The sequence below is a fragment of the Plectropomus leopardus genome, chromosome 12, assembly GCF_026936395.1.
Source record: "Plectropomus leopardus strain MGB_pleo_1.0 chromosome 12, ASM2693639v1, whole genome shotgun sequence".
NCBI classification, from domain to species: domain Eukaryota; kingdom Metazoa; phylum Chordata; class Actinopteri; order Perciformes; family Serranidae; genus Plectropomus; species Plectropomus leopardus.
In genome coordinates this window covers 2,380,235-2,403,260 of record NC_142187.1, presented here as the reverse complement: position 1 = coordinate 2,403,260, position 23,026 = coordinate 2,380,235, and the positions used below count along the sequence as shown (strand labels likewise).

Genomic DNA, 23,026 nt, shown 5'->3' with positions numbered 1-23,026 from the left:
ACATCCTGAGTCCACTATGTAGCACTAGAGAATGTGCTCAACATGCATCCTGTTACTGCATGTCATAAATTCATATAAGTCGTATGATCTTTCAGTTCAATTCATTTTAATTTTATTTGTTCCAGAGGGAAATTTGTGCATCAGCAAGTGTAAATACATAATAAAAACTCACAAAGCACAAACTATATGACACAAAAACATACAACAGTCCACCATAACTCCATTGGGTCTACAATAATTCAGTAAATGTTAAAGAAGACAACATCTCCTAATAACATAAAACATTTCCAGTGTGGTTTACATCACCATCAACAGGTTATGACAGTCACAATAATGCAGCACCGGAACCAGCATCATGAAGGCGGATGCTGCAATATAGCTCAAAAGTTCAAAATGTACTGTTACTGTCACTCTCACATCAACACAAAAGGCCTATTTCCTGTTGCCAGTATGGGGCGAAATAACTGTAACTCAGTTTTGGTATGAATATGTCTTCAGTCTTCTTGGCAGCACACTCTTAACAAGCATTAGAAATCTGGAGTAAATCGGAGAATGGGCACTCAAGTGACAATAATGTCCTCTTTAATGGCAAAACACGACATATGACCACCATGCCATGGCAAGGTTGATCCACGAAACCTCAAAAATTGAACAACTTTTGAGGAGGGGGGAGAGAGGCAAAAGTCCAAAAGCGCAAAACCCAAAAAGCCAAAAGAGCCAAAAGCCTCCAGCTTCACGGGGGTTATAACTCCTTTGAAGAAGAGGTGTGGTGCTTGACCATCAAAGCAGGAAAAATACACTCCTCCATTCTATCACTTCAACTGTTTTATTTTTTTACTAAAGTGCTGATAAAATTCACTACAGGCCTTCAAATCCTCAATATTTGAAACTATGACACTCTCCTCTGCTGATTAATACCACTTATGAGAAAAACAAATAATTATTTGGCAGATCATTAACTAAGTAAAACAGTATTAACCACATTTTTACAAACATAATGAATATGTGTGAAAATAAGTAAGTGTAATACCACGGTGTCAAAACACTCTGATACAATTAAGGGTTGTTAAAGATCATATTTGAGTAGAGGTATACAAGTACTAGCATCAAAATATAACAAAGTATGAAAGTACTTAATATGACCAAAGGTCTATCAACAAAATCTATAATTAAAAAATCACAAATTGCATGATTACAAACAATACAGCATACAGGGTAAATGAAGGATAATTAAGATACAGATAGAGGAGATGCATATCAAAATGCAAGTCTGTCCATTCAGTGTGTAGCACGCTGCTGGCAGGGGGTTACGAAAGGTCACATCCCTCCACACACACACACACACACACGCACACACGCACGCACGCACGCAGGCACGCACGCACACACACACACACACACACACACACACACACACACACACACACACACACACACAGGCACAGCTTGTGTTTGTGAGTTTGGCCTCAAAATCAGCTTGTAAGCAAATTTCCAGTTCCGCAGGTATGAGACCTCCACACAACATTTCAAAGTACGTTTTACTTTGAATACAAAAATCAGTTAGTGGTCCTCTCTTACAGTCTGGAGATGTGCGGGTATGTCACATGTTGCTTGTGTAACAAAGACATAAATTGTCGGTTTCTATGATGTAGAGATCTTCTGATGTCTCCTTGAGTCTTTGCAGGAGCTCAGTTGACAGCTCCTTGCCCCAAATGAGTCGTAAGTTAACTCAAACTGTCGGTCGGGCAATAAAATCTGTCGTAATTTAGTTCTGCTTATAAGAGTCGTAAGTTCAACAAGGCAGTTAGGTCCATTAGCTCCAAAAGAAGTTTCAGTTTTGGGTAGGCATTTGAATATCTTCTTATCAAGAGTTGTCCTTATCATTTAACTCCAGCAAGGCTATTGCACTGCCAAAATGTCCTACTAACAATGGCGCATGTCATTTTAAAACGTTGTACTGTCCTTAACCCTTCAACTTTGCTTCCTACAGTTGAAGGTGGTGAACCACATTCATGTCTGGAGGTGGTTGACACTGTGTCAAAACCATGTGATGCACTGTTTGGCACACCCATTCTTAATTCTGATTGCGTTGTCTTTGTTGATGGGGTAGCTATGAGAAATCCATCCAGTGATTGCCCTTGTGTGTCCTATGCTGTATGTACTGAACAGGGTGTAGTTGAAAGTGCTTAACTGCCTAACAACGTGTCTGCTCAAGCAGCTGAATTATTAACATTAACACGTGCTTTCATTCTAGTCTACACTGACTCTCAATATGTATTTAATGTGTGTCATAACTTTCATGCTTTGTGGAAAAATCATGGTTTTCTAACTTCTACAGGTAAACCAATTGCCCATAGAACCTTCATCATATATGCATGAGACTCTTATCAATATCACCATAGACCCACAATGACCCACAATATCATCATAGAGTTCATCTGATAATTTCACACCTATTGTTATTGTATTATGACATGCGTCTGTTTCCACTATTGCTGTGCCTCTCTCCCCCTCTCTCTTTCTCTTTCCTTTTTGCCATGATTGTATTTCATTTGTTATTTCCGACATCTATTGCACGTCTGTCCGTGCTGGAAGAGGGATCCCTCATCATCCTCTGCCGCTCTTCCTGAGGTTTCTTCCTTTTTTTCCCCCCGTTACAGGGGTTCTTTTTCAGGAGTTTTTCCTTGGGTGATGTGAGGGTCTAAGGGCAGAGGGATGTCTTACACTGTAAAGCCCTCTGAGGCAAACCATGTTTTGTGATAATGGGCTCTACAAATAAAACTGACTTGACTTGACTTTTGTCTGCATTACTGCTTCCAGCATCCGTGGCAGTATACAAATGTAAGGCTCATACAGGATCCAAGGATCCAGCGTCACATGGAAATGCAACTGCTGATGCTGCTCCAAAAGCAGCTGCTCTGTCCCCTGCCTCCCCAGTTTTGCAGATGCCCTTGTCTGCCCAAAATAATATTATTTCCATTAATGATGTCTCTTTGCTTCAAACAGGAGCTGATGAAAGGGAAAAACCATTGTGGCGGAAAAAAGGGTGCAGAAAACTCTCATCTGGGGTCTAGGTAAATGTAAATGATTTTCCAATACTCCCATAATCCATATGGGATAATAGGTGTGACTGTGAGCGTGTAAGGTTGTCTGTCTATATGTGTCGGCCCTGCGATAGTCTGGCAACCTGTCCAGGGTGTACCCCGCCTTCTGCCCGATGACAGCTGGGATACAGGCTCCAGGATAGTCTCCCTGGAGACTGGGTGGTGGTGAAGGACCACCGAAGGAAGCACTGGCATCAGCCCCGGTGGGTGGGACCATACCAGGTGTTGCTGACAACTCCAACTGCAGTCCTGGTAGCTGAGAGGGAGACGTGGATTCATGCATCCCAGTGCAAACCTTTTCCAAGCGATACTTCTTCAACCAGACAGGCGCCGACTTAACCAATGGGGACTTAAGGAAGATTTTGGCTACAAAATCATGACTACGTTTCTCATCATTGTGTTGGTCACCACAGTAGTTATGGCCCAATCCTGGCCATTGGTTCATCCAAGGTCATCAGGTGTAAACCTGGTATCATCGAGGGCGCAAGGAGATACAGAGTACACTAGAATTTCACACCCTATCTGTCTGTGTTCAAATGGTACAGGTCAATTTATGGGAGTTTCACAGTGTTAAAACCCTGTTGCAAGTCTAACCCCTCATCAATCTAAATCTGGTCCCACTGATAATATCTTTAAAAATGGAGAAACTGTTCAAGTAAATGCAGTTCTAAACATACCGCCAATCAGTAATTTCTACTGGCTTTGTGGAAAGGAGGCATTTTTGTTTTTACCTCCTGCATGGTCAGGTAGTTGTTATTTTTTAAATCTTACCATAACTAACTTAGCAGTAATTCCTATATATCTAGAACAACACTCGAAGCACGTTTTGAGTCATAGTCATAAACGGGAATTAGCACAATTTTCTAACCTGGAATCATATCATTGGTGAATTTCATTAGGTGAAAAATGGGTTATTGGGATATTCCCATGGTATGGTGTCACATTTTTGGCTGATCATGTTGATAGCATTACCTATTCCATTTATGCTTTTACAAATTAAACTATAAAAGGTTTCCAGTATTTTGTGGCAAATGACAAATCCCATAGGTTAACTTTGTTAAAACATGAGATGGCCCTTGATTATATCTTGGCGAAAACGGGAGGGTAATGTATGACTTTAAATTTAACAAGCGAAACATGTGTCACCCTCATCCCGGACAATTCTGATAACATCACAAATGTAATTGCAGCACTTGAGAAACTCCGTGATGCGTTTGGGTCTTCGGATTCAGCAGGTTTCAGTTTTAACAAATGGTAAACTGATCATTTTGGTCCATGGGGTGTTGTGGCCATTAACATATTCATTCCTTTCTTGATTGTTTTTGGTATTCTTTTATGTTTTTGCACCTGTGCGCTTACTTGCATGCAAGCTCTGTTATATACATTGATAAATGGAGTGATTGGAGGAGACCAGGTGCCATTATATGTGAAAATACCAACTGAATTAAAGAGTGAACCTATTATCTACCACATGTCAGAATGGGCTCCAGGAAATCCATACAATGAAAGTGAATTAGATGAAGAAAGTGTATAATGATGTTTTATTTTCTATTTATCTCTTGTTCGTCCATATTTTGAATAATTTAATGTTTATTTGAATGCAAGATTTGGCTGCATGCTGTTTTTTAATGTTTTTGTCTTGTACAGTCTGTGGTGAATTATTTTGTTTTCATTTTTCATTTTAATCAGTAAATCATCTGTTTGTAAGTCGTTCTGAAATACTGTGTCGACACTTTGTGTCAAAAGGGAGGAATGTGAGAGATTTTTAGGCAAGTTTGATCTCTGTGATAGGAGCAGCTATACATACTGTCTATAAGATTTTACGGTGTGGTGATTATCCTTTTAAAATATGCCCACCTGGTGGTGTTTATGTCTTTTGGTTATCTGTTTGCCATGCAATAGGGGTCGCAACATGAGCTTGCACATACCGATGTATACTCTTACAGTGTTTACAGGTCTTCACAAGTTTTTCAAGTATACCTAATGGCCCCAAAAATGCGTTCACAGAATAAAAGTACATCAAATCAAAATAATTCCTAGTTTGAACATGAGTGCAACGTTTCATGAGTTTTTCTGCATTCTAAAATCACAAACATGTTTGTAAAATAAAAAAATAATGCAGAAATAATGCAAAATCAAATTTTCATGTGGTCTTAAAGATGAGAGCATTGATCTAACCAAATTTCATAGCCCTCAAATCTGCTTCGTCCCAGCTCTGGAGTTTGTTTGTGTGTTTTTACCTGCTCTGACATGTGTGCTAATATTCTTGAGTGTTTGCGCATTCCAAGCCTCTAAGAATGCATTTGCACGGCAGATAAAGTGATATCTACAAAAACAATGGCTTCCTTGCACTTTCCACACTGAAGACTGAGTGACCCCTGGCACTTTGGTGCAAAGGCCCTAAAAACCAAGCAGAGTCTATTTTGTCCTGTCTTGCCAGCTTGTTGTCTGATTTACGCTTATGAATTTTGTAATGTGAAGCTTATTTTACAACACATTCTAATTCCCAACTAGTCAAATACCAGAACTGAGAGGGTATTCCATCAAAGTGGATGAAGGAAAAGCCTATCTTATTTTGATAAGTCTCACGTCTCAGTCTCAAGTGAGAGATCTGTTCCATGAATGAGAGGGAGAGCACACGTTACGTCTGTTTAAAAACATTACACTGGCTGCCTGTTAGTTTTCACACTGACTTAAATTCATTCTTTAGTCTATATGGCACTGCATGTCCTTGCACCAGACTACATTTCAGATGCTTTTAGTTTATGAATCAAGAAGGCCCCTCAGATCCTCCGACTTCTTTTAGCTGTTCCACAGAGTAAAACTAAAATATTTGGTGATTCCAAAATGCTGTTACAGCCTGCCGGAGAAGAGCTGCAAATATTTGTACTTTTAAATGTAAACTAAAAGCCGATCTTTTTAGTTTGGCTTTTATGTCGGGTCTCATAAAGATGAATTTTTAAGATCATGTTTTGCTTCTTCCCTATGTTGTTCTTGTTTTTGTCTCTTCAATCAGACTTAAAAGCACTTTGAATTGCATTCGACTGGTTTGAAAGGTGCTATATAAATCTGATTGATTGCTTGATGAACCTGGCTTATGTGTCCCAGCTCAGTAACCATGGTAACTCATCCTGCTGAACCAACCTGTTCTGCTGCAGGATAACTGTCAAGCCTAGTTTGGCTGCATGTCAAAGAATCCCAAAAGACAGTTCTGTATACCAGCGGCCCTTTTTTTTGCGGGGATCACTTTTGTGGTATTATTAAAGTTAATGCTTTTGTCATGTTTCAGATGTTTTTCTCACAATGTGACCGAGCATGAATGTACCTGTTTGATTTAGTTCCAAAGAACGTAATACATCGTTTTTTAAAAAAATCATGTGTCAACATTTTTACTGTTTTAAAAAGCCAATCGATTTTTGTATAGACCAATCTTTTTCCCATCACGCATAGTGATGGACTGAGTAGACCTTGGTTTGCAGTTAAGTTTACTATTTCATGTTCCAAAATGCAAACATCACTATTCAATAGTGTTCATAATGTGTCTGTTCAGAACATTGCAGTTTGTAGTGGTTATTGTCATCTTTGTATTAGTTTGTCTACTTTACACCATTAGTGAGTTGGCTGTTAAGGCTCATCATAATATTAACTGGGCGGCCTCAGCTAACATCTGTTATTAGCTACTAAATCTGCACAAGGTTATAGTGACAACCTCACACCATTGATGAGTTATGCTTTTATTTTAAATGGCCAAAATGGTATATTTACGGCTCAGTTACAATTTTAAGATGTACATTTCACATTTAATATTAGGCTACTACCACCCTGGAAAATGTTTTCGCATTTCATTTTCACTTGTAGCGATGTTCTTCTTTGGTTCTATATTTTGGGTTCCTGTTGAGATGTAACAGCATAATAAAGACTGGCCATGGGTTAAATCAGACAGGCTTCACAGACCTCATTAAGCTAATTACAGCAAATGCAGTGTGTGTATGTCTGTTCTCCTGAGGAAGCCCACACAGTCATTTTAAACACATCTGATATGATCTAGCCTACTGATAATACAGCCACAGTCTGACTGTAGCCTCTCTGACTGTTCATTTATCATCACACACAAAAAGAAGTAGTCTTGTTTAACTTGTGCATTTAGTCTGTCAGCATTTTTCTCAAGCTGTCCCACACAACCTGTTGATTCTATACCGCTTATATTCTTCGTAGAGCTCCATCAGCAGGTTTCTTCTGCCACTGAGAAGAACATGGCTCTTGTTTTACCGTCCTTTTGCATCATTATATCTTCTTTTCAACTAGCCACTGTTTGGGGCTGCTTCTGTACTCCATGTGGGCACTGAGTTGAAGCTCATTCCAGCCTGGCTAGAGTTAACGCCGATGAGACAAGGCTGAACTGTGTTAGTGGAAGGGTATGATCCTTAAGTAGAGGTTGATGTTAGGTCAAATGAGGCTTTTGCAGTTAAGCACAGATTTCTTTAGTGGTGTTGATGGAATACCCCCCTGACCAGTGTCCCTACACAACAAAATATGATGAGCCAGGTACCCTTCTGCGTCACACATGGGCATTCAGAGACAGTGTGTCAATTAATGCTTGTTACATGCATTGTCTCTTTTAAAAAAAAAACCTCCTGTTTGCAAAAGACATGGATACTTTCTGCTTGTCAAAAGCTTTGTCTTTTTCAGGATGAACCTGGGTAAAAAACTTCGGATGAAGGTTCACCTCTGCAGGGCCTGTGTCCACCTCCGGCCAGCGTCTTTTTTGTTCCCCATTCAGAGCCGGTGTCTGCTGCTGCATTTTATTTTTATTTCGTCTTTATTTTTATTTAACCTTTATTTAACCAGGAAGAGTCCCCCAGCTGATAAAAGAGTCCAGGTTCGAGTGACACTAAGATGACATGGAAAAACACGAGATCTTTTACCAAACACAGTACAAGCTCAGTACATATGCACAGACGGATACTGGATGGGTTTTTTACAAGTGAGACCCGGCAGCCACTTACTCCATCTGAGCTCTTAAAAAAGATGGTATGGTAGCATGAATCTGATCCATTATCGATAAGTGGATGTGTGTGTGGGGGGAGGCACAGTGGTGCAATGGTTAGCACCGCTGTTAGAAATTCTAAGAGGGGAAAGTAGGTTTAGATAATGATTGGAGGATCTGAGGAACAAAAACTCTCTCTTCTCTTTTCAATAACCTGCATTAATTAACATTAAACACATTCCACATACTTGAGGTACCAAGCTGCAATCAGCTGAGAGGTGAAAATGATGCTCAGTGAATGACAGGGATGCAGGCTGCATACAGAAGCATCATCTTTCCTGCAGTGTTATGTTGATATAGTTTGCCATATTAAACAAGCAAGTCTGTGCTGAGTGATCAGTAAGGTTTGTTAAGCATAGAGGACAAGCTCCCAGCATTCTTAGTCCATGCATGTGGGGGGACAGGATTAAAAGCATGGGTGCATAAGCTGCCACTGCATCTGACAATGGAGTGGGCAGGAAAACTGTGGTCTCCACAGCTGAAGTGGCATTTACAGAACAGTGAGAGCAGCATAATGACAGCAGCCTTCAGCTCCAGCTGCAAGTAAGTAGGCCTGGACAGTATCACGATATTACCAGGATACATCAGAGTATTTAGAAATATGATACAATGTCAAAAGAGATTTTCAGAAGAGGAGTGTCCTGCAGATACTGTAAACTTGCTGAGATTGTGCTTATTTTGTCATTTTCCCTTGATTTTGTGGTCATTGTTCCTTGATTTTTGTGATTCTGTCATGGCTGAGTAGGCTACACATATAAATACTTACCTTCTCTGCCTGTTTAAATTCTGTTTATTGATGTTTTTACCCACTTTGTTGCAGCCTACAACACAGGTTGTAGGTTTTACAGATTACATTACAGATCAGCATCACAATCCAGTTAAACATAAAACAGAATGAAGATTTGTGGCTGTTTTGTCAAAAACATTATTCATCTTAATAATTATACAGATAACTAATTAATAATTCAATAAAATAGATATGTAGGAGATTTTAACAGTTTTATTTTGAAAACTGACCGCATTCCTGCCTGGTACAATCTGATCTGCGTGGCTTGATGTGGCTGCTGTCCGCCTCTGGCAGGAATAGACTTTGTTTGTATTTTCCTTGGAGCACAGCAGGGAACCGCATTTGGGAAGCTGCTGAGGCCATGGATCTATTATAGATCTGGATACAGCCATGGGGGCGGGGCCTTATTCATTTCTATGAGAGCTGCTCAGTGGTACATGAAGCAGAGAAAACTGAAAACTTTCCGGGTTTAGAAAAGTGTAAAATACTCAGATCTACTGGCCCATAGAGCATACGTAGTAGTGATTAACGACAGCCAAACACGGCCAAGTGTACCCAAGCACTGACTCCGACTCACTGGCTCGCTCACACAAATTACCCGAGTGCTCGAAGCGAACAGCGCTCGTTTACGGGCATTCCGTCTCGTAGTATCTTAGCTTATTAGCAATAGCAGCTAATCGGCAGTTAGCGACAGTGGTGCTGTCAGTTTTGATTCGGAAAATGGCACATTTTTCGTCTTTAGGACTTAATGTTTTTATTAATGGCTATTAAGAAATGCATTCTGGAAAGTGATTTAAGGAGGTCTCTTTCCCAATGTTAGGCAAATGGGGAAAAGTCTTTCTGTGCCAGTGTGCATCATGTTACGCTATAGTTCCACTTTCGGCCACATCAGAGCGTGGTGCACTTCCTAGGGGCTTGGCTTAGATACTCCAAGGTGCGACTGCTCTCAAGCATCGTTTAGAACGTCTGTGATTGGCTCCAGAGGCAGTGCCGTGCAATAGCCTTAACTCGGCATTGATGGACATAGTGGAATTTAGCTGTAAGACTCTGAAGGTTAAGAGTTTATTTTGAACACAGCAGAGTTGGTGATAGTTGGAACAGTGGACTTATTAACCAGCTGACTCACAATTCTACATAGTTTATTTTTGGTATGTTTTATTTTTTTCTGTTGAGTTTAAATAAAGTGTGTTTTATGATTCTGTAACAAGGCACTTAAGCTAGTACAACGAAAGAGAGAAACTTGAAGTCTGAGGGAATATGTTTGTATTTCTCTGTTACATAAAGGAAACAGGCATAATGCTGTGTTCATTTTCAATGTAAGCAGGTGAGACGAAACTACAAACTGACAGCCAGCACTTGTCACTGCTGACTGCTGAATGTTGAGCCACAAACAAAAGTTGAGTTGACCTTAATTTTTTTCAGCATTTCAGTGAAGCTGTGAGGCGCCAACTTATAGTTTGGTTTTTGTTTCCAGCAGTGTGATGTGTTTTTTGGCTTAGTAAACAGATGCTACACAAGCTTCATGTAATTTATGGTGCACACAGGGATGCATTGTGGTGGTGAAATGTGATGTTAAAATGGGTCTCTAACACTGATCACATGCCTAAATATTTTTAGGACAAATTCATGTTCATGTTCAGTCAAGGTGCTTGTGGCAAGCAGCAGACACACACAAACCCTGTGACAATGTAACTGCATTACCGAGCACCTGAGTGACACTTCAACAGCGACTCTTTGATAATGTGTACACTGCTGCTGTGTTGCTTGTAGGGTTTGACACAGCCTAAGTATATGAGCTTTCTTGAAATTTTTGTGAGTTTATATTGTTTGACTGAATGGAATGGAGCAAACGCACTCATCTACTGAGGAAGAGGGGGCTAAAATTAAAGCTAAAATATTTGGATTTCTTAAAAATCTGGCTATAGTACATCATAGTACATCAGTTAAGCATTTGACAAAGTGATGCACATTTTTTGTTTAGATACACACTCATTAGCAGCTATTTTGGGTTTAGTGTCTTCCTCAAGCACACTTAAAATGTGGTTGGGAGGAGCCAAGGACTGAACCAACTGCCTTACATTAATGGACAACCTGCTATCATCGCCAGCTTGTGTGCACTACAAACACACACACACACACACTACAAACAACAATGCAACAGCGTGACCAGCAACATTATTGTCGACTCACAGTTCGTGTTGTTCAAGTGCATGTTAATGTTGTTAAACGATACGTTGTCATCGGCTTGTGTGTGTCTACTACTTGCCACGACTGAGCATCATCTAAAGTTTGTATTTGGTCATTAAAATATTTGTGCCTATTATCAGCATCAATTGTGTCTCTGTGCGCACATAACTAGCACAGCGTCAGCGAATCAAGCTAAAAAACACAGTGCCACAAATATGATGCATTGCATATGTATTATTGGAGCTCCATAGCTCCAACCTCTCATCCAAATATGGTCACTTCTGACTCCAAAAAACCCAAACAGTGTTGCCAACTTGGCGACTTTGTCGCTATATCTAGCGACTTTTCAGACCCCGTCTGCAACTTAATTAGTCAAAAGTGACCGGCAACAAATCTAGTGACTTTTTCTGGTCATTTGGGGAATGACTGTGTCGACAAAGGTCTGCAAAAAGCATCTAACATGTACCGTACTGCAGTTCACGTTACAACTGCGCTCACGAGAGCCGAGTACAGAGAGGGCGGCTGCCGTCTCCTCCTCACCACTCACACAGCACTCATGCAGCCAGTCTGACCAGCAGCCCCGCAGTCCCAACCTGCAGCGCACTCTGTGACCACTCTGAGCAACAGCTGCCTGCCCTGCAAATGAATCAGTGTGTGCAGTTTACGACGAATCACAGACGATGATTTTGTACAGTTACAGCAGAGACATTACATATTTGTTTAAATATTCACTCTTTTTTAGTTTCACACCCCAAAATCCCTCACACAGTTCTCTCTGTCTCAGTCAGTCTCACTCACACACTCAGTTTCTTGTCCCTCTCCTCCTCTATCCAAACATAAGCTACAAGACCACGTTTTTATTTTGCTCTGCATTCATTAGGTCACAATAAAAAGCTGCAAAAAGGGAAAAAAAAGCTAACTTTATAGTTATATGGCAACAAAAACAACTTTGTAAATACATAAATAGTTAGTTTGTAGACTACCTGGTCAGCCTTTTCTATTAGTTTTGCCTCTCTCAGAATTTCATCTTATGCAAATAGTTGATTACATCATCTAGCTACTTCTGCTTTTGGGAGAGCCGATAGCTAATTTCTTACAGAGGAGTTGGCAACACTAAACCCAAAATGAAAATAGCCGAAATGCCATACTCAAAATGGCAGGCAGCAAACCAGAGTTTTAAATGAGCTGTAACACAAGTCATTAATGTCATCTTAATATACTTTGTTTGCAATCTGGTCATGGTAGAGCAGTCCATGTTGCAGCACATGACCTTGGTTGTGATGATGCTACTATTCAGCTCCTATTTTCTACATTCCAGTACATGTCCCAAGAGAAGACTTGTAACCATAACAACAGAGGAAAGTAGTCTAGGGCTGCAAGCTACAACACAAACCCTGTGTGTGAGTGTGTGTGTGTGTGTGTGTGTGTGTGTGTGTGTGTATGTGTGTGTGAGCGCGCGCGTGTACACGTGTTCGTGTGTGTGTTTCACATTAAAAATGACTCCATAAATGCACACTGGAAAAACACCCACACACATGCTCTGACACACCCTCCAGTTCACTCATGCACTCTCCCACACTCCCTGGCTGTGTAAAACTCAGCCTTACCTCCCAGCATTGATGAGCCCGCTGTCCTGTCCAGAGCAGATATCCTCCAGAATAAAAGCTTCATCACAGGTGGACATGTTGATGTGGGTCAAGTTGGGTTTGCACACATCCAACCAGTAGGGGGTGTGCTGACCAGTGGACAGCTGGAGGATATCCGTTATCAGTGCTGTTACACAAAGGCCAAAGATATGGACTCCTGTAAAAAAACAATACATTTGTCATAGTAAACAGTGGGTTAGTGGAGCATGTTACCTCGTGTCGCTCTGAATTTTAAGTGTTTTTCTTTTGTGTCCACTCACATTATGACAGTAAAATTATGTTAGTGCTACAGCCGCTGACTGTTGTCATTTGTGTCACTTTCTGAAAAGATGCATATAATCAGCTGTGTGTCTAATGCATGTGTCCTCCCACCTATGAAGCGTACAGCCCTGCGGATGTAGGAGTTGAAATTACAGCCTGCAGCGTTGATGTTGGCCTCAGTCTGTGTGGCTGATGACCTCCTGGAGAGATAGCAGTACAGAATGGCCTCTCCTATAAGAATCTATACACACACAAAGAGAGAGAAGCAGATTTTACATCAGCAGATCTGTCTCACAGATCTGGATACATTAACTAGACTTTTTATTGATGCTAACATCCCTAAGCCATGGACAGACAGCTGATGGTTTTTTTTCTTTTATATAAGGTAAGAATCAGACAAGAGATCTGCACACTGTATTAAAAGCTCCCAGCTATTTTAATTATATAATGTTTTGATCTACCAGAGATCCTCCTCAGACACTGTCAGATCCGTTTGTTTATTTACACAATAAATAAAAAATAGAAAAGGAAACAATGCAAAATGAGAAATGCATATCAGATTTATTTTTCAATAATCCTAGCTCAAAAATGAACTTTTTTCGATCTCAAGCAAACCACTGAATAAGGCTGATAAGTTAATTAGCGAGGTGGGGGACTCAAGTTTTTATTGAAGTTTTCTCGGGCATGGTACAGGACACACACTGTTTCAGTATAGAGAAATATAAAACAAAAATACATCATTGAGGCAGACTCCACATCGCAAGTCCAGTGAACATAAACAGATGAGGCAGTAAAGGCTGAGTCAGTGATACAGAAAATCATAATAAAACGTTACAGAAATGTTCTGCCATTACAGAAACCCATTCAGATAGCAACTAATATTTTAGTTAGGATTATTTCCCAGATTTAGGTGTGCCCAAAACCTGTCCCAGGGGGTCTCCCCACTCCCCTCATTGCCATTTAATCTGCTAAATTTACATTAATGAGACACAGTTTGAATCATAACATTGACCGATTCTTTCACCTGCAGAGCCTGTGGTGTTTTCCAGTGTCTCAGAATAATTCGACAGACTGTTAGGTATTTGAGATTTGTCTCCCAACACACAGAGCTCTGGGCTCGAAGGGATTTCTGAAACAAACCAGTTGCTTAAAATATTTATAATCTGAGTCCAGAGGGGTGTGACCAAAACACATTCCCAAATACAGTGAAGAAAAGTTCCTGTTGCAGTTTTACCTTTCCAACACAGATTATCATTCAACAATTACATTCTATAAAGTTTAGAGGGTGTATAGTAATATCTATGTAATATCTTGTACTGAATACGTTTCTCTCTTGCCTCTCACATAATTCCCACAATCAGCCACAGTTTTTTTCCACTTATCATATTCAATCTCAATGCCAAGGTTCACCTGCCAAAATATTTTAATATGATCAGAGTCATGACAAGTAGAGGAGATGGCAATCTTATAAAATTGGGAGGCTTTGTGTTTTTCTAGTTGTAGTTTCATAAGGCTTATAACATTACTGTCAGCAACACTGTATGGCTTAGATGCAATGCAACTCCTCATTTAAGATTTCCAGAAATGATCCTTTCCCACCAGTTTGAATCTGTCCTCAAGGTTATCATAAGATAAAAACATGTCATTTTCAAATAAATCACCTATACACTTAAACTTCTGGAATGCCACTGTTTGAGTACACAGATTTTTTCACAGATACATACCTCAGGGTTGTGCCACAGTGAAGATTATCTTTTTAAACTATGTCTAAGTCTGAACATTTTAGGCACTTTGATCCAGACGTCCCCTGGGTATAACAGTACTGGATAGAAAAATTCTATGGGGTTGAAAGGTGAGCGTATCTCATTTTCAATATCCATCCAGGCTGAATTCTCCCCTGTAACATTCCAGTACCTTACAATTTTAGCTGTTTTCAAAGACAGGTGGTACAATCTAAGATCTGGAAGTCCTAAGCCACCATTCTCTTTGCAGTAAATTACACACATAACTTTCTCAGATTATTCTTGCTTCTTTCCCATTCCACAGGTTAAAAAAAGCAAGAATTAAAACAACAAAAGTTACGTGCGTAATTTACTTCACTTATGTGGATATTATTTTATCATTTTATTTATTATTTATGTAACAACAACAACAATAATAGTAAAGGCCAGGTTACCCTTACATACTCATTAATACAGTGAATCTGTCCTGCTTTCTTAAAAACATTAATAATCATTCATTTTCAAAATATGTTGCTTACAAATATGCTGTCAAATAAAAATTCAATAAAAACTAATAAACAAACGAACAAACATAAAAAAAACACAAGCAAAGACAGGAGGCTGAGCCTAATGCGCTTGCTCTCTGATATAAATAGTCTATAGATGAAAGATTAAAGTTCCAATGTGTGGGATTTGGGGGCAACTATTTGCAGAAATGGTGTATAATATTCATAACCATGGTTTCATTAGTGTTTAATCACCAGAAACTAAGAAGCACTGTGTTTTCGTTAACGTAGAAAAGGGTTGCCCAAACGGTTTTGATCTGGGCCATATAAGATCACATGAAAATACCTAGAGGTCGGCTGCTTCTCACATCCTTTGGGTTAATAAAAAGAAAATTACATACAAATGACATGCAGGCAACTGTTTTATCTTTGCTAAAGTATTCAACTTTCCAACGTTCCTGAAAGAGCCAGCCCTCGCTGTCGACTTTAGCTTCTTTGCTGTGGCCATGTCTGCTCTTGCAGGAAATATCTGCTGTTAGATAAATGCTATTTTGCTTATTAGTTAGTTTGATTATTTACCATCTGTTTATGAAAACATTAGTTGCGCCTGCAGTTCCCGTGTGGTGTATGTCTTCAAACCGTATGATTGTCCTGCCATCATGAGGTGAACAAGTATAAATGCAAAGTGATCTCTCGATAACCCAATATTGTGTTACTCATATAAAATATTTTGAAAGACAAGCTGAGGGCTTTTTAAAGTCAGTGTGAGGGCTACAATTGGCCCCCAGGCCAGACTTTGGACATAACTGTAAGTGTTTAGTAATCACTTTCACTAAACAGCCAGTGGCAAGGTTTCCCACAAATTCTTTTATTTGTGCTGGGCTGCTTTGGTGAACACATCCCCATTTGGTAGTACTACTGAAGTAGCGCCACCAAATACTACTTCTCCTCTCAGCCATCGATCTGATCAGCTTTGACCACATTAACTGATCAATTATCCATGCTGCGACTCAAACTGCTACTTAGAGATAAAAGTAAGTCACGATGAGTTTCGCCTGCGTTGCATTCCCATATCTGCAAATTGTCTGAATTTAGAGAGGGGGCACAGAATGATAAGAATGCTTGCTGCAAACTGGTGGATTTTATCAATGTCCCCAATTTTAGTTAATTGCTGAAGTAACAAACACTATTTGCTGTTGCTAGATTACAAATAAGCATAATTTAAGTAATAAAATCATCATAGAAAACATGCCATTACAAACCCACACCATTTAGAGCAAAGACCAAACATGAAATTCATAAATAAACTGTGAAATAAAGCCCATATTTGCTACCAATGTTTTACCACCCCAAATACAGCCACAATAATTTTAAAGTAGGACATAGGAGCATTATAGAAAGGGGATACATTTCAGTGTTTCCCATAAACGAGAGTAAAACACACAACAAGCTGTCTTTTTTTTTCTTTAAATGCATTTGTGGCCATTTGTATCATTCTGTGTCCCCTCTCTAAATCTGAAGGTTTTGTTGATCTGTGAATGAAGTGCAAGCGTAACTCCACATGTTTGTTTTTCTCAGCAGCAGTTTATGATTTATACGGTCAAATCTGAAATATTGTCATTTTAGTTTTTTCACAGTTTTCTGAAGCTGGGTTGATTTGGCCGTTGTTATCCCTGATCCATATCATGGAATATAAAGCCAATCAAAAATTCAAAGTCAGGTGTCAGTTGATACTAATTAAACATTACAAACTGAAATCCCTCAACGCTCCTTTTAATAGTTCAGAAACACACACTGAGTGCCGCAGCGAGATCTGGCAAAAACTGGACTGTTGGTAAATTCGGAGACGGAGCAGCAAAGCGTTGAACAGAGTGAATGTGTTATGAACTTGACTGTTAGTTAATTCATGGAGAAATGGAACGCTCCGTGGCTTCCAACAACAGCTCTCTCATTTCAGTGCAGAGTGTCACACTGGAACACAGCTGGAGTCAGAGACAAAGGTGGGATCCAAGGAGGTGTCAATAAAAATGGGATCTGCCACGCCCACACAGTCTGGAGAAATGCTGTTATCCTTAAAATGATGATTTTTGTAGATACTTAATGAGACACTCAACTTTGATATAATATGTGTATTCTTCCCATTTCAAATCATGTTTCGGACATTGGCAAGATGGCAATGTCTGTTGTGTTAGAACTGTGGCCTTACACAGTCTGGTACTGTGGTGATATAGTTCATATTTTCTATGAGCCCTGAAGGAAAGGTTAACAAAATTAGAAGTAATTGTATACTAAATTCTGTGACCTTTGCGAAGACATTTTTACCTGTGAATTTGTGTTTTCACAGTTGTTTTACTCTTGTATAGAACAACAGCACCTTCAGAGAGAACTGAAAATAGAAAGAAAGTAATTACTGAGAGCTGCACGAGGCAATTTCACTCCACAAATGGCAGTTGGTTTAACAGAATTCTGCTCAGCATGGTTGAAATGGCTGGCTTATTCCCATCAAATGGTACTGTTGCATGGAAACAGCTTAGTGCTTTCACGTGTACTTGTCTCAGTGTGGTCAGACTCCCACAGCATTAAGGGCACATTTTTAAAACTGCAACATGTAGGAGACCACTACAGGCTGTGGGAAGATGGTTCTTCCATCTACTACATGAATTTGTCTGCATTTGAATGTAATGAATTAGTCAGTCAGACCTGGTTTACTCATGGTAACAGATTCACACTTGTTCACAGAAACAGCTTTAACATGACCTTTGCCTCCCTGTACACACTGACGGGGTGCCTCCCTACAAGTGTCAATTTTGGCAGCTATTTTAGTCATAGTCTTAGTCTTGAGGCTAAAAATGCTTATTAGTTTAATTCACGTTTTCCTTCATAGTTTTAGTCTAGTTTTAATCGATGAAAACTCATAATGTCTTAGTCAATGAAAATGTATGACATTTTAGTAAACTTTTAGTCAAGGTGGGGTATTTTTCTATATAAACGAATCCAGCCAGGCCAACATCGGTCCCAGATATTATAACCAGGTGACAGGTTATATAAAAATGTCATTTAAATGTTGTCTTTAAAAAAATACAACTGCATATTATTTCTACACATTCAGAAACCTGCATTTCTCTAGCAGAGTTTTTCACAGGTTTAAAAGTTAATTTACAGACACCACTTTGTGATCTTTATTTATGGCCTCAAACACTTTGACAACACTAATAAACTTATTGATGTCACTGTTGAGAAGCAGAAAAGTAACTTTGTTTCAGTCAGGATTTTTTCTAAATCTGCAACATGTTAGTCTCATGTCCTCTCACAGGGTCGCTATTTAAAATTTAAGTTGTAGCTGTCAGAGAAACTGGCTGCTTATTTGCTGCTGAACTACATCACAACACACAAACACCTGAAACTGCTCCAGTGTGAGTGTTTGCAGGCTAGCCAAACATCCTGGTGCTGACTTTTTACTGGTGTCAGGCCAGTCACCCAGCACTCTGATGTCATACTGTTGTATGAGATTGCAGGGACGGCTGTTGTTGGCCGCTCTGTCCTGCTCTCCTCTCATTTTGAATGTCCATTAGTCCACTTACATATTCATCTTGTCTCATTTCATAAAGGAAAATGAAACTTAGATTTCTTAATAGTTTCTATTATTTAGATCTACTTTTAACTTGTCATCGTCTTATTTTTGTCATTGAAAAAAGGTTGTTGACGAATAACTTTCGTCATAGTTTTGGTTGCCCCCTACATGTATACTCACAGTCCCTGGAAGCATTTGATGAGTTAGCCACATGTAGATAATCAGGGTTCCTGCAGCTTGAGGAAAGTTAGACTTTTTAGGACTTTTTTTAATGTCACCTGGAATTAAGTGTAAGACCATTTTTCTATTAACCAAAACTTAGGAGGGCCAAATACCCATATTTTTATGTAACATAACGATGAAATTTTAAATGTATTTTTTGTCCAGTGAAAAAGTTTCATTATGTATGTCAAATGTTGAACAGCCCTTTTTTTAGTTTGGAACACATGGAAGACAATGAACAAATATCATCATAAAAGTATGTAGTTGGTTTACCAACAGAAGTGGGAAATAATGACATTTTGATAGGTTTTCTGGGAAATTTTGTGTTTCTCAATCTGCATGTTAGTTTCCACAGCTTGGATGATGAGTTTAAGAATTGGGTGTGAATGCGAAAGCATTCACAACCTATGTTCTTCTACTGCAAAATTCTTTATTATTGTTTTTTGTATTATTCTTCCGCCCACTTTTTTCGGCACTTCATAACTTCAAACTCACTGCACTTCAAACTCCATTCAAACTTCAAAATAGCATCTTCAAAACGCTTCTCCTTCTTTATACTTTCATGTAAAAATGTCATTCCACATTTAAAATATTCCACATCATGTCAATATTCAAATTTGTATTCAGATTTCAAATATCTTTCATAGTTTTTGAAATATTCAAACTTGTTTGAAACTTTGTCAAAGTGCCAAAATCATGATTTAACACTGACCCTTCTGGCAGAGAATGCTCACAGCTAGAGTGAGGGACACCTGGCAGAGTGCAGACAGCCTCCCAAATATTTCTATTTAGCTTGCCATGGCGTCTACAGCTGTTGCTAGTCACACACCATCTTTGGTAAAGATATCATAAAAATTGCGATCTTTCTAAAAATGTGACTTTGGAACCAATCGGATTTACACAGCCCCTACTGTTGGCCAGACAGGAAAAAGAAACCCACCAACCTCCCCATATAACTCTATGTAAAAACGATTCAAGAAATCTCTGCAGAGCAGCAGTTCATGCCTCTCTTTAACCGCTGCTCAGTCTCAGATGTTACACTTGTAAGACGCAAAATTTAGACAGTTATGTTCCTCTGGCTGTTTTCTCTATAACAGTATTTGTCTGAAGTGTCCTGGAGGACTGGGGGCCACTTGTTTGAGAGTGGATGTTCAAATCTCTGACATGAACAGGCAGATCCAGCACCTCACCCAGCATTGACTGTTACCACTGTAACCTGTGGGGCCTGCCAGAGTCCTTTAAGATAAGAGTTGCATAATCTCCGTTCGCTCCTATGGACCGTTTTTTCACAGCAATGGCACAACGTGGACCATCTCAATAGTTCCAAGAAGTAGCATAAATTGCTAGCGGCGCGATGGAGTTGCAGCAGAGAAGACCATTTGTGATGGGCTTTAACAGGGTAAGACGTCTAAAGATATTTTTTGATTTTGATATTATCAGCATATCTTAGCTACATTAACATGTGCATTAAAGCATGACATTGGATTATATGATGCTAAATTAGTAGATTTATGAAGCAATAAAAGATATGCTAACAGAGTAAGCTAACATTAGTACACTGTACTGTATATCCTGAAAACATTTCGTTAGCCGCTAACAGCCTGTTAATTTAAAATATCCTGCTATGTCATCTAACATTAAGGAGTTCAAGGGAAGAAAAGGCTTGTGTGATTTATTTTACAGCTCAGTGTGAGGTACATGTCATCTTTGTTAAAGATAATATGGTGCTCGATAGTAGAGTACTATTTTGTGATACGTAAGTATTGATATGGATTAAGAGTGCACATTTGAGACTAATAATCAATGTAAAAACATTACTGTAAACAGAAATGTAATTCAAGGGTGAATGTTAGCTTTGTGATTCTGTTGACTCCATTTGTCTATACTGTTACAGCTCAGCTGATTTTCTATTGATGGCAAAGGGAGGGAAGCTGAAAGACCTGAATGAGATCTGAAAGACCTAGACGGGGATTCAATGGAGCCTGGAGACTTCCTACACTAAGACAGCACCCTCATCCTGAGTGTCAGCTCCCTGTCCTCTGCATGCCTTTCCCTGTTTCTTATTTTTATTAATAGCGAAAATCAGAGTTTTGCCTCTCTGTATCATGTATTCAAACGGCCCGCCAGACACTTCCCGAGCATTGTGAACTTCCGTTGTCATTACTCTATTTATTGTAGTGCACTAGGGTCTGCTAGACACACCAGCATTCTAACACAGAAACAGACACACACACACACAGGATTCAGCACATTCTACACACAAAATCAAACAACCTGCTGCTCTGCAAACAGTTTTGATCCTAAACCAACACATTTAAGACACTGTTCTGTGTATTTTCTGGATATTATTCAATATTTCAACCACATTCAAACTAATTAGACTCCTTTACACACTTCAACTCCTATTTCTTTACCATCTTCTAACAAATGTCAACTTTTTTTCAGATGTTCCACATGATGAGTCGTATTAAACATTTTAATGACATTCATGCTAATTAAACTCCTTCATACTTTTTTCAGGTATTGACACTATTTCACCATCTTCTAACAAATTCAAGCAAGCATTGCAGTGTAGTGTCAGCTGTTCAGCAAGCTTAAACATATTCAACATAATTAGTATCATTTAAGATTTTAAAGACATTCATCTGAATTCAACCTGTTCAACTTTTTTTTAGGTATTCATACTACTTCACACTCAAGTCATTCAATCAAGCATTTCAGCGTAGCATAAGCTATACAGCATGAGCACTGCAGCGTAGCGTAAGCTGAGCATTCACACCTGTAATTTCATCAGAAATTGCATTTTCCAGTTTATTAAATTATTCGACAAAAAAGTAGATGTTACCAATTATTTTTGAGATTTTAACATGTAATGTCAGAAATAAAAACATGTCTGAGAATTTTTTAGACTTTTGAAAGATTGACTAAGGTCAATTTAATGCCAGTTAAGGCTTCTTTTTACATTATTGAATTCAAGGCCTTTTAAAGAATTTTTAAGGATCCGCAGGAACTCTGATAACACTGTGAGGTCAGTGTGGAGGTTTACTCACAGTGGCGGTGGGAGCGGCGAAGGCCAAGCTGAAGAGCAGAGGCAGTGGGCAGACTTCCTGTCGGGGCAGGATGTAGGGCAGAGACAGACTGCGGTCACTACAACTGTATCCAGAATGCACCGGCTGGAAAATATCTGTCAGCTCCAGGAAATAAAGACTGACAACAGAGGAGGCCAGGATAGGAAGCTGCAGGAAATAAACAACAATACAAGAGAATTTTTTAAAATGGATGAAAAAATCTTATGATGGTCAAAAAGAAATTAGAATGAATGCATTTGCACTATGCTTTTCTCTTCTTTTGACCACTCAAAGTGTTTTCACAGTAATTGTCTCTATCACCCATTCAGAGCCTGGCGGCTGAGGCTGCTAGACAAAGTGCTACCTGCTTCTTTTAAACATTCATACACATTCACACAAATGGAACAGCCATTTGAGGTTCAGTATCTTGCCCAGGGATACTCTGACATGAGGAATGGAGGAATTAGGGATCCAACCACCAACCTTCAGAGTAGAGGACTTGGTGACTTATTCTAATTCTGCTGTTAAACAGAAGGGAAATGGAGGGTGAGTGCAATGCTTTCACAGCAACGCTGTCCCAATATAAGCTGTAACTTCTGTGTGAGCGCCGTGTGAGCACAGTGTAGAGTGGTGACGATGAGCTGCCTGTGGGATACACACATGCTCTGACATGCATGTGCAGCCGGACTGCAGTTTAGACTACACACAAAGAGAAGTTTAGATTTCACACACAGAGGCAGCATGACTTTATACCCTGCTGAGGTACACAGTAAGTAAGCGAGAAAGTTAATTCATTAATCAATGTTGCATACAGAACATTTAAGTGCTTATTAAATCACCACTATCACGCCAAATTCAATCAAAATATCTAAATTAGAGCAGCTTAAGGACTTCCCATACAGCAGC

At 39.4% G+C, this 23,026-nt stretch overlaps 1 protein-coding gene across 1 annotated transcript in view; it reads right to left on the bottom strand.

Annotated features, from left to right (window-relative positions):
* LOC121951857 (phospholipid phosphatase-related protein type 4-like) overlaps positions 1–23,026 on the bottom strand; it is an 80,790-nt gene that overhangs the window by 35,759 nt on the left and 22,005 nt on the right. Inside the window, exons 2-4 of the mRNA XM_088085275.1 lie at positions 22,103–22,288; positions 13,144–13,273; positions 12,733–12,928 (exon numbers count right to left, since the gene is read on the bottom strand). Of these exons, the coding sequence (XP_087941401.1) occupies positions 12,733–12,928; positions 13,144–13,273; positions 22,103–22,288 (512 nt within the window). The remainder of the gene's footprint in view (positions 1–12,732; positions 12,929–13,143; positions 13,274–22,102; positions 22,289–23,026) is intronic.